The sequence below is a fragment of the Octopus bimaculoides genome, chromosome 7 (genome assembly GCF_001194135.2).
Source record: "Octopus bimaculoides isolate UCB-OBI-ISO-001 chromosome 7, ASM119413v2, whole genome shotgun sequence".
NCBI classification, from domain to species: Eukaryota; Metazoa; Mollusca; class Cephalopoda; order Octopoda; family Octopodidae; genus Octopus; species Octopus bimaculoides.
The window spans coordinates 57,445,290-57,457,216 of NC_068987.1; the positions used below are offsets into that span (position 1 = coordinate 57,445,290).

The 11,927-nt window shown below is 35.8% G+C and overlaps 1 protein-coding gene across 1 annotated transcript in view; it reads right to left on the reverse strand.

Annotated features, from left to right (window-relative positions):
* Window positions 1-11,927, reverse strand: part of LOC106873188 (follicle-stimulating hormone receptor) — a 471,564-nt gene that overhangs the window by 243,640 nt on the left and 215,997 nt on the right. The window contains exon 13 of the mRNA XM_052969708.1: window positions 7,835-7,906. Within this exon, the coding sequence (XP_052825668.1) occupies window positions 7,835-7,906 (72 nt within the window). The remainder of the gene's footprint in view (window positions 1-7,834; window positions 7,907-11,927) is intronic.

The window sequence follows — 11,927 nt, forward strand, 5'->3', positions numbered from 1 at the left end:
ATATACAAGAGGTAGAGAAAGTGGAGAAAGAAAGGAACAAAGAGGAAACAAAGACAGAAACTAGTGCAAGATCATCTCATAATGTCGTTAAACACTTTAAAATTTCCATATGAGTAGTCACATGATCATTTATCATCCTAGGGGACGAGTATTGTCGTATACATACATACATATATATATATATATATATATATATATATATATATATATATATATATATATATACATAAGGTTGAGGAGGGTATTGGATTTGACCAAACCCAAGAGGATACAGGTAATACCGAGTAAGTGCTGTATACCGACTAGTTTTCCCCAGTCGTTGTGTGAACAGGATTGGGTATTATAAGTCGTGTATTAGCGTGTGTATATGGAAATATATAAAAAATAGAAAGATAAAGAGAGCAATGGTAAGATTGGAGAAGTATTTTATGGATAGAGTCTTACAGCTGTTTCTGGGAAGATCCAGTACCTCCCTTCATGGGAGACAGAAAAAATAAAGTAATCTATTATTATATTCATAGGCGGATATTTTTAGTATGAAGTGGTAAAGAGTGTGATGTGCTGAAAAAAGAGAAAACAGTACTTGAAGTGTAGTTTCATTCCAGTAGTAAATATCCGTGTAGAAATCCGTGTAAAGTAATCCTTGTGGGGATAATCCGGAAATTTATGTTGGAGCGAAAGTTGATATAGCATAGATAGCAGAGGTACATATATTCCATATTGCTTGGTGGTATTCTTGTGAATTTGAGAGTAGAAGAAATAGATTTGGGGGTATATGTGTGGTGAGATGATCGAAAGGAAATAATCCTATTCAAGATGGTGAAAGATGTATGTTTTTGCCAGGTTGAATAGGTTGCCTGTGGGGGGTTGTGTGATTATGTTGCGTGATCGTTTGTGAAATTTTGCTTGTGATAGAACCTAAATGTGTGGAAAGAGCGGTGATTGCAGTTGCTAAACGGTTCGTTATATCAATTAAGTAGAGTGGGAGAATTGTATTTTAAAATATGGAAAGCCTCCGTTAGGCAAAGCTTGCAATTGGAGCGCTGGCCCTGGTATGAAGTTCCAGAATCTAAGATGGACCATTTTAAGGTGTATTGGGTATTTTTGTTTTTGAGGTGATGAATATGATTGGCTAATGTTGTAGATTTACTGTGTTTGTCGTATCTAAAAGAGTGCAAATGGGCTGCGTAGCGATGTTTAAAGTTTTTAGTTGCACCTATGTACGTGGCAGTAGAGTTATGTAATAGATTTTTCACGGTGCATTTATATATTACATTGTATCTTACGCAATGTGTTTGAAGCGGACAGATAGTCCCGGAGCGACAGTTACAAGTGTAGGAGGCTAGAGGGTTGCGTATGCTTGTGGTTGAGTTATTATTATTGGAGGATATGTTATTAGGGGATGTGTAGGAATCTAGATCAATGGAATTATTGTTATGGCTATTTGTCCTATCAGTGTTATTGGTATTGTCATTATCTAGAATATTAATGGGTTGGGATCCATTGTGGTTTTGTTCCAGTGTACGAGCGTTAGTGCTAGAAGAACGTATATTGATGTCCGTGTTGGGTGTATGTGTGGGTCGGATGCTGGTGCTAGCGTAGTTACGGTTGCTTAGGTTTTGGTAATAGAGCGAGAGTTTATGTTTGTTAGAAGCTGCTATAATAGATTCAAAGTTAGGAGTGGTAGAATACGATAATTTTAAAGTGGATCTGTTGAATATAGAGTAGTATTTGTTTTGTCGTGGGAAGTTAGAATCTAGTATTTTAAAGAAAGATTTGGCTAGGTTCCTAGTGTTAAGAGAGAATGGGGGTTGTACCACAGGATGGAGCGGCCACCGCTTTTTTGTGGGGTTCTGTGCATGTTGTAATTAAGGTTTTTAAGTGAAGTGTGGATAGTTATCATTATTATTTAATTAAGGTGGAAGACATTCCAGGCAATCTATTACTTATTATAAATATCGAAAGGGTTAAAAGACTAATAAGAATATTAACTTAATGTTAGGGTACATAAAAATTATAAAATAAAAACAAGAATAAAGTAAAACAAATAAAACAAAGATAGAGTAAAGAGTGAAACAGAGAAAAAAAAATAAAGACTTACAAAATATTACCTTTCATCCCTTAAAAATTTATTATTGAACTAAACTAATAAAGATAAAGAACTATTGGACAAAAATTTTTAAATTTCAGATATGCAGCTTTCTTTTGGTGAGATACCAGATGTAAATATGTTAAGAGACTCAGGTAAAGAGATATAGTGTATAATAAATAAATAAATAAATAAATAAATAAGAATTAAAAGGAATAAATATATGCTAATAAAAGGAATAACAAGTGCTTAAATATGGGTCAATTCAACAAGTTAAATCAAAAACGTATTAATAAAATTATTTAAATAGGCCTAAAAACCAGAAGTAGGTATTAATATAGAGGTAAGGAGTTAAAGAATAGCTGAGAATAATCTAAATTAGGGACACACTAAAGCGAAACAAGCTAGAAATAAATATATATATACCAGGTAGAAATATATATATACGACAGAATATTTATGTACGGTGGTAAAGGCATTGTGCTCACGATCGCAAGATCTTAGTTTCGGTTCTCAAACCAGCTTAATTTTATGTTGTACCAGTTCAGTCAGCTGTTTACTAGGTAATACTACAACAATTGGCGTTCTGTTCACGACGAATGTTAGTCAGCCCACTTTGCAAGCGGGGTGGCATCATTCGAAAGCTACAACAATGTGAGGAACCGCATTTTGATCAGCGGTGTATAACCATATACGATCGTCTGGTAGGTACACTTTTAAATGTGTGTGTTCGTGCGTGCGTGTGTGTGTGTGTGTGTGTGTGTGTATAAATTAATGAATGACAAAATAACAGGAGTTACGCAATCACTTTCATTAGTTTACATGTTGCTGCTATAAGAATCACTGCATTTAGAGTTGAGTGCTTGTGCAACAATCGATAGCTTCCTCGGATCCATTAAAATGAAGTTTATGTTTGTTTCGGAAAAAAAACTTATATATGTATATAAATATAAATGTAAATCAAAAATCAAAAATAAAAACAGGAAAAAGCAGTGAAAGCCAATTAGACGTATACGGTGAATATATTAGATTGGCGCCCAGGAAAAGTTTTAAAAGGAAAAATAGGAGTGGAAATGAAGTTTCGAACATGACTCTTCGTCGGAAAGAGGAAGAAGTCCAGAGTTGAGGAGATGGACAAGGGGAAGTTAGTCCGGAAAAAAGCACGCGTGTCGCACACGGCCGACAAATAACTGACCATGAGTTGGAGAGAGATAAAGAATTTGGTTTTTGAAGGCAGTAGAGTGCAAAAATGACCATTGCGTGCGTGAGTGTGTGTGTTTGTGACAGTGTGTGCGTGTGGGATACTGTGTGTGGAGAGTATTTGTGTATATATGTTGTTTTATGTGTGCGTGCACAGGTGTCGAGTAACATGTTTGCATACTAGGGAGTGCAGCGTGGGACGGTAGTATATTTGTGCCAGTGTGTTTGAGTTTATATGAGTGCGTGTGTGTGCAAGAGAGAGAGAGAGAGTGAGAGTGAGAGAGTAAGGATGAATCTATCAGGTTAGGAGCAGTGGGGGTTCAGCAGTAGACGAACGTGGAGTCGAAAGGCTAGATGTGTGTTTGAGTGAGTGCGTGTCACTGTGTGTGTACGTATGCTTTTGTGTGAGTACGTGTATATGGGTTTGTTTGTGTATATGTATGTATTTGCGTGTGTGTTTGTGTATGACTTTATGTGTATGATTGTGTGCGTGTAGGTATGGGTGAAGAGTATCTTGTTCGTGCTATGATATGTAAACGTATGTGTGTATGTGGAGGGGTAAGTCATATACGTGGGTGTGTAGAAGTGTGTGGAAAATAATTGGAGAGACACAAAGGAGTGAACGGCAAAGGAAAGGAAAAGGATAAGAGAACGAAAGTTAGCTGTTACACGGAGGAGAGGATGTCAAGTCCAAACAGTGTATGAGTTCGTAGTTTGAAAATGAACCGTTGCACCTAGCGAAGTCTGGTGGTGATGTTTTTTATGGTGGAAGGCCAGGCCGAAGACAATGTAGTGATTCGGTGGAGTAGTCGGTTGAGCAGAAGCGATGGGCGATGGGGTTATTTGGAGGTGCATGTCTCGTAACTATTTTGTAAATCTATCGGCTAGAAAGCGGCCAGACTGTCTACCTTATAATGATCCACAAAGGATATATTTGAGGAAGTATATGGTATTAGAAGAGATATAGGAGAAAGATTCACGGATGTGAATAGTGTGTTAGTTAGTTCCACATATATGAACATATGACGAGCTTCTTCAGTTTCGGCCTCCCTAATCCACCAACAAGGTTTTAGTCTGCTCGGGCTTACGACAAATTTTTGACACTTTCACGCTTCTTTTAAGTTCTAAAACTCAAAAGCACCGATATTAAATTTACTTTATAATCATTTGAGATCGATGAAATGAATATCAAACAAATACTTGTATCAATATAATCAATTTACCCCTACATGAGGCATTATCCTAATGTTAAACCTTGCGGTGTTCTTTCTGTCTCTGTATCTTGAGTTCAAATACCCAAAGGTCGACTTAAGGCGGTGAGCTGGTAGAATCGTTAGCACCCCGGGAAAAATGCTTAGCGGCATTCGTCTGTCTTTATGTTCTGGGTTCACATGCCACCGGGGTAGACTTTGCCTTTCATCCTTTCGGGGCCGATAAAATACGTTCCAGTCGAGCACTGGAGTTGATTTAATAGACTTGGCTCCTTCCCTGAAATTGCTCGCCTCGTGCCAAAATTTGATATCAATATTTATATACAGTAATTTTTTTTTCACTTTTTCATGAGAGTTACATGTTTTCATTTTCCTGTTTTTCTCTTATATATCCGTGTCTGTGAGTTTTCTTGTCTGTTTATGCTTGTGTACAATTTGATTTATTCAGATTTGTGAAATCAAACGTAATAGAATGTCTGACATTGTCGTCAGATATTTGATCAGATTTCAATTAGTTTTTGAGATTTCTGCTTTGAAGTCCATTAGATTTGTACAATTCAAAGAATCGAGGAAAGGAAATTGTTTTGAATATTGTGTGCAAGGCTAACTTGGATAAAATGCCAAACCCATTTAGCAGATTCGTATTTGATTATAGCAATGTCTAGAATATTTATGAGATGACTAAGGATAAGAATAAATCGTTTTAACATGCGTTAGTATTCATATACACGCACGTATTATAATATTTATGTGACCTTCCCAGGATTTTTTCTCTTGTGTCTAAACAAAAATATACTTGACACCCTAAACCGAATACCGATTCATAAATTGAAATGTAAAATAGTACACGGCTATTGATGCGTCACCACCGGATACATCGTCTTCTCAGGAGAATAAGTTGTGAGCTTGTTAGCTTGACAGAACACGTTCCGCTCTAGTCTGATGACTACGGTTAGAGAGAACTGACAACGAGAAATGTATCATTCCATCGGAAATAAAACTTAGCTTGAAGGCTTTGACTCTGGCATCTTATCACCATCCTATGACATTCGAATTTGTCATAGTGTAAAAAAAAAATTTTAAATATATTCTAAACAGGCATGTTGGTTTCAAATTTTGGCACAAGGCCAGTAATTTCGTGAGAGGGATCAGGTCAATAACATTGACACCAGTACTCAGTACTTATTTCATCGAACCCGAAAAGATGAAAATGAACGTTGGTAGAATTTGAACTCGGAACGTAAAGGCGGGAAAAATGCCGCTGAGCATTTTGCCTAGAATACTAACAATTCTGCCTGCTAGCCACTTTATTATAAAGATACATACGTATTATATCGTTTGCTTTAGTGTGTACATTTGCGAATGAACGCCTTTGTCTCCTTTGCCCGTAGTAGTTATTGATTTATTTTAATACCTACATTCATAGAAAGAAAAGATATATTTGATTCAATAAATCAAATTGCATGCAATACAAGTAATTACTTTATTAACAACTAGCAGAGGTACCCGGCACTGCCCAGTATGCCTCTCAATGGAGTAGTCGTTCAAATGAACCGAAAAATTTCTGTCAAATATGACTATAGAATTAACAATTTATAGATATTGGCCCTAAAGTGGGCCTTTGAACATTCACTATGAAATATCTCTGCGGCGGTGCTGCAAGCAAAGATGAATCTGATGGTAACAATTTAATCTTTAGTCAGGGGGATTTAAAAGTTCACTACTCCATTTGTAGGACATGAATAACCGATGCATCAGCTTTCGTTTAAATTGACTGTTATTTCCAGAAGTGAAAATGCTTTGCTGCGACCATAATATGAACTTTAAAATTGGTCCAAAGGGACTCACTGCCCTCCCTAATTTTAACTTTTTGCGTTTATAACTGTATTACTGTGCAAAAAATACTGTAAGCTGCTGTTTCGTTCTTTTCACAAAGCCATTATTACCTCATTATGAAAGCGCATGTTACGGTATTTGGCTGAAGACTATAAGGTCGTAAGTTCGATCCTGACGGCGCGTTGTATCCTTGAGCAAGACGTTTTATATCATGTTGCTCCAGTCCAATCAGCTGGCAAAAATGTAATTCAAACAGCCAGCCTTGTCATAATCAGTATCATGCTGAGTCCCCTGAAAACTACATGAAAGGTACGTGCGTTTGTGGAGTGCTCAGCAACTTGCGCGTTACTTTCCCGAGCAGGCTGTTCCGTCGATTGGATCATTTGGAGCCGTCGTTGTCATAACTGACGGAGTGCCAATTTTTATTACCTCATTGACTATGAGCTGTTGTTTGTCGAACATAAAATACCCCACATCTATATGTTGTGATTGACATTTTTCGTAATGCAAATCTTTAAATGGTTGACAAATGGTTGAAATAGGAAAACTGTCAGTATTTGTTGGTCTAAGAAAGCCTGTTAAACATCGATAGGAACACTCTAAATATTACGACTCGCTCCATAGCACATTAATTCTTTCCTATTCTGTGACGGTGTATGTACTGTAGCACAGAGACAAGGCAATTGTTGAACGCAGAGTCTAAGGACTTGCACGCTCTCTTGAGCATGCTAACGATATTTTCGTTACCTAATGTAGGTCTGAAATTTGAGACAGCGAGTAAAGGTAATACTCAGACAACGCTGAAGCAAGAAGTACTCAGACAGCGTTACCTATTGAGGCAGTTTAATTGACAGTTTCTCAGATGGAAAGTATACATTCATGTCTTAGATGAATTCTCACAGAGAAGGTTAATTTCAAAACATGAGCGCTGTGCATGATAGTTTTTCAGATGGAAGATATAGTTGTGTCTCAAATGAAAGCTTACAGTGAAAGTTGGCTTCAAGACATGGGGTAATTTGACTGAAGAAATTATCAGGTATTTAGTATAATTTATTTAGATCTATATTTCTTTTCTTTTATTCTTCATTCTATGTTTTTAATAATAAAGTTTCTAGCATAATTACCATTAGATATGAAAACTCTCTATGGAAATGCTCTGACCTATATATACAGTAATATTTATATCGAATGAAACCAGCCATAATTTGATACTTCTAGCTGTCAATTATATTACACAAATATGACCATTAGCACTACTATTATTAATCGAGTAAATTATCAATATTCTGAGTGATGAGACGGAAGTATAATAGACTTGTACCTCTAGCATCACATGTAGTTCACTATCAATGAAAAGAAACAAATCCATCAACAATGTTGCTGGAAGCGCTTCTTCAAAACCTATTCTTCGGTAATGGAAATAGTATTACAAGAATACTATATACAATAGCATAATATTTTATTTAATTAATAAAAAAAATAATAATGAAATACTTACAGTTCTTGCAGGTTATTTAAAGGTTTAAACGCATTTTCAGCGATATATTGTATTCGGTTATCAACCAGGTCACTGTCACCAAAGATAAAAATATACATAAAGAAAAATGAATGACAGGAAATTGCTTTGCCGAAAAAAGAAACTTCTTTTACTACGAAGCCACTAAAACAGAATAAATACATGTTGCAGTTTTGTAGAAGAACATCATAAAACTACATCAAACAAAACACGATCAGAAAAAAAGCCAAAATCTATTTATTTCCTATGAGTTAGAAGTTTTGGCTCTCAGATAAGTTTTGTTTACTTTTTGTGGCTATTTATTTTCAATTTTATTTGAACAATACCCCGAAGACATTAAGATTAAGCAATAAATATAATCTCTCGCTATCTGTCATTTACGCTTACGTTTAATAATAAAAGTAACTTTTTAGCGATGTGTTTCGTTAGTTAAGAATATAGATACACAAAGAGTTGCCCTCACTATGTACAGAACAGGAAAATTTTACTGATGGCTGACAAATCTATAACTGGCCAGTCAATAATGAAATAAGATATTTAAAAATAAAGGCATGAACCAGTTGCCATGAATTCTAGAACATTAGAAGCACTTAATAGTTACACTACAAACCAGGTTCCTCGGCCATTGAATATCTCGATGATATTACGGTTTTTTAGAATGTCTCTAAGTCATACATTTGTAGAAGGAGGTGTATTTGAATCGACCTTAATGTATTATTGGCAGTTAAGACAAAGCCGATCCCAGTAAGATTTGAACTAGCGAGGAATGAAGATGAATATCATAAAGTATTAGGTTAGGCACTCAACTGATTTTTGACACATTCATCATCCGTCATCCGTCTTCAAGATGTAAAATATTTGGCAATAAATATACATGATTTCTTTCGAGTAAATTCAGCGCTACTTTTTAATAAGACGGTGTATAACTATTGGAATATGCCGAAGGATATTACTACTACATGTTTCATTATCTAAGGGGTGATGGAAAACATTGCTAAACCCGAAGGGTTTCGAAATCAGAAAATACTGGTACTTCCCATCCAATAGGCTTCCATATAGTTTCCATCTTCTCAATTTCATACTCGCTATACAATGGGATCGAACATGAGATTTCATGATTGAAAAAAGAACTTCCTAACCACTCGGTCTTGCATGCGCTACGCATATGTACATACACACATAGAGCTGTACACACACACTCATCTCATACATTGTAAAACGTAAATATTCAGCGGTTAGGAAAATGCTAGGATGAAGAAAGTTTGTAATCAGAAAGCGGACCATATCGATTATTTGAGTAAAGAGTTTAGTTTACGAATACAAAATATTTTTATTAAAACAATGATAATAAAATAAAAAAGTAAATAAAAAGAACAATAATTTTTTTTAGGGATCGAATATTGTAGATTTAGTGATGGAAAATGGTAAATACAAGTTCTGTTCTCTACAAAAATACAAACCATTTCCAATATGATAAAACAATAAAAATAAAGAAGTGGGCGACTGCTTCAATCTTCTGCATTAAAATCTTATATTACTTAACAAATTCTTAATATATTTTCTCTTTCAAACATCATAACGTAATGTTAAATTATTGGTCTTTTATGAGCAGATGAAAAAAATATTCCTTTGCTAACACTAAAGTAATATGAGAGTATTTCTGTGTACAATAATAAAAATAATTGAAGGAATTTCGTCACACACCGTTTTAATTGAGGAGGAGTGTAAAAAATTAACCTAAATGGGAATTGCAGCCGCAGGATATTTGTTTTGCTTCGAATTAATGTTGCTGAGAATCCTATATGATATAAAATTACAAAACGTTTTCTAATATTGTTTTTTTTGCATTTTGCATAAAATGCTTGCAGAGACATGTTAGCAGAAATGTTATAATCGAATCAAATACTGAAAGGTATTTCTTTCGCTTAGTAGTAGTAGTAGTAGTAGTAGTAGTAGTAGTAGTAATAATAATAATAATAATAATAATAATAATTGTAATAGTAGTAATAATTATTATTAACGCAGTGAGCTGGCGCGGTGAGTTAGCACGCTGGGCGAAATGCTTAGCGGTATTTTTCCAGTCACTACGCTCTGAGTTCAAATTCCACCGAGGTCGATTTTGCATTTCATCCTTTCGGTGTCAATAAATTAAGTCCCAGTTACGCACTGGGGTCGATGTAATCGGCTATAATAATAGGGGTCGATGTAATCGATAATAATAATAATTATTATTATTGAGTGAGAGAGCACTGGATGTCATCAAAGTGACCCTGGGATAAGATATACGAAGCTCAGTATACCCATCATGACAAACTGATAAGGGTACACCAGGCACAAGCATCATAACCATATGTACGCGACATGGTGATTTCATATCAAGATAAACAAACAGCACATGACCTTGCAGGTGAGGTCCAGTTAAAATTTTTTCCGGGTCGAGTAGCCCATCCTGCTCAAATGGTCCTTGAATAAGGATTGTTTAAGGATGTTGCCAGAGGTGAATTATTCAACCTCCAGGTTTCCAGAAGTGAATTATTCAAACTCCAAAGTAATTCCTCTGAACACATGGCTATGATGCTCCCCCACTACTTCTGCTCGGGATCAGAGATGTACATATCGTCAGCCACCAAAGGACATCTCAACTGCATAAGGACAAACAAAAGACAAACAAAAGGTACTGAGCAGAATATTTGTTGTAGTCCATCTTTTATACCAAGACAAAACAATGTACTAGATAACATTTTCAATCAGTTAAGATAAGAAGCCATGAGAGCCACTGTCTGGTACTGCATCAGGGCATTTCTTTTTATTATTATATGTTTGACCTTTTGTATTTCTACAAGTTGACTCTATGTCTGACCCAGAGACCTCAAGAGATAACAAGCTAGAAGTTCAAGTTGGTGCTATGCCTAGGGTGCCACATATTTGGTTTTATACAAAGTATTTTTCTACAGAATGTTTAAGAAAACATTAGAAAATTATGAATTTGTTTTAAAATTGAAGATTACATAGACAGCCTTTTACGTAGGATATGGGCAGTTCCCATGAGCACTATCTTTTGAATTTCTGCCATTTTGGAGTTCCTGGTATCTGAGCCAGGTAGGAATCAGCCCCTTTTGCTATCATTCCTAGGGCACCTATGACAAAAGGTATTGTTTTAATCTTGAGGTTCCACATTTGCCAATTTCTATTTCAAGATCTTTATATTTGATCAGTTTTTGGTAGGTCTTGATAGGTACATTTATATCGATTGATAAAGTCATATCAATGAGGAGGCATGATTTTTGTCTGATGTCATTCAATATAATGTCTGGTCTATTCGCATCTATCTGTCTGTCAGTTTGAACAGTGAAGTTCCAGAGGAGTGAAATGTGGTCAATTTCAAGCACTGTGGGTGGTTTGTGTTCCCACCAGATTTTATCATGGGGTAGGTGCAGGTTTTATCAAATTACCAAGTGAATATATTGTGCTGCTCTATCATGCCTGTTGGGATACTCTGTAGTCGCAAGAATAATATCGAAAAATACCCTAGGAATGAGAACACAGATTCGAAATTTCCCCAAAACATCTGATAAAGGATGGAGGGTATATCAGCCGAAACGTTGTGTTAACAACAAACAAGATGAGGACAAATATCCGTCAAATGTAAATGACATTATTATTATTATTATTATTATTATTATTATTATTATTATTATTATTATTATTATTATTATTATTATTATTAAGGCGGCGAGCTAGCAGAATCGTTTACACGCCGGGCGAAATGCTTAGCGGCATTTTGTCTGTCTCACGTTCTGAGTTCAAATGCTGCCGGGGTCGATAAAATGAGTACCAGTTGAGTACTGGGGCTGATATAATCGACTCATCTCTTCCCCCAAATATACTGTGGATATGTGGTAAGTAGCTTGCTTACCAACCACATGGTCCCGGGTTCAGTCCCAGTGCGTGGCACCTTGAGAAAGTGTTTTCTACTCTTGCCTCGGGCCGACCAAAGCCTTGTGAGTGGATTTGGTAGACGGAAACTGGAAGAAGCCCGTCGTATATGTATATATATATATATATATATATATAT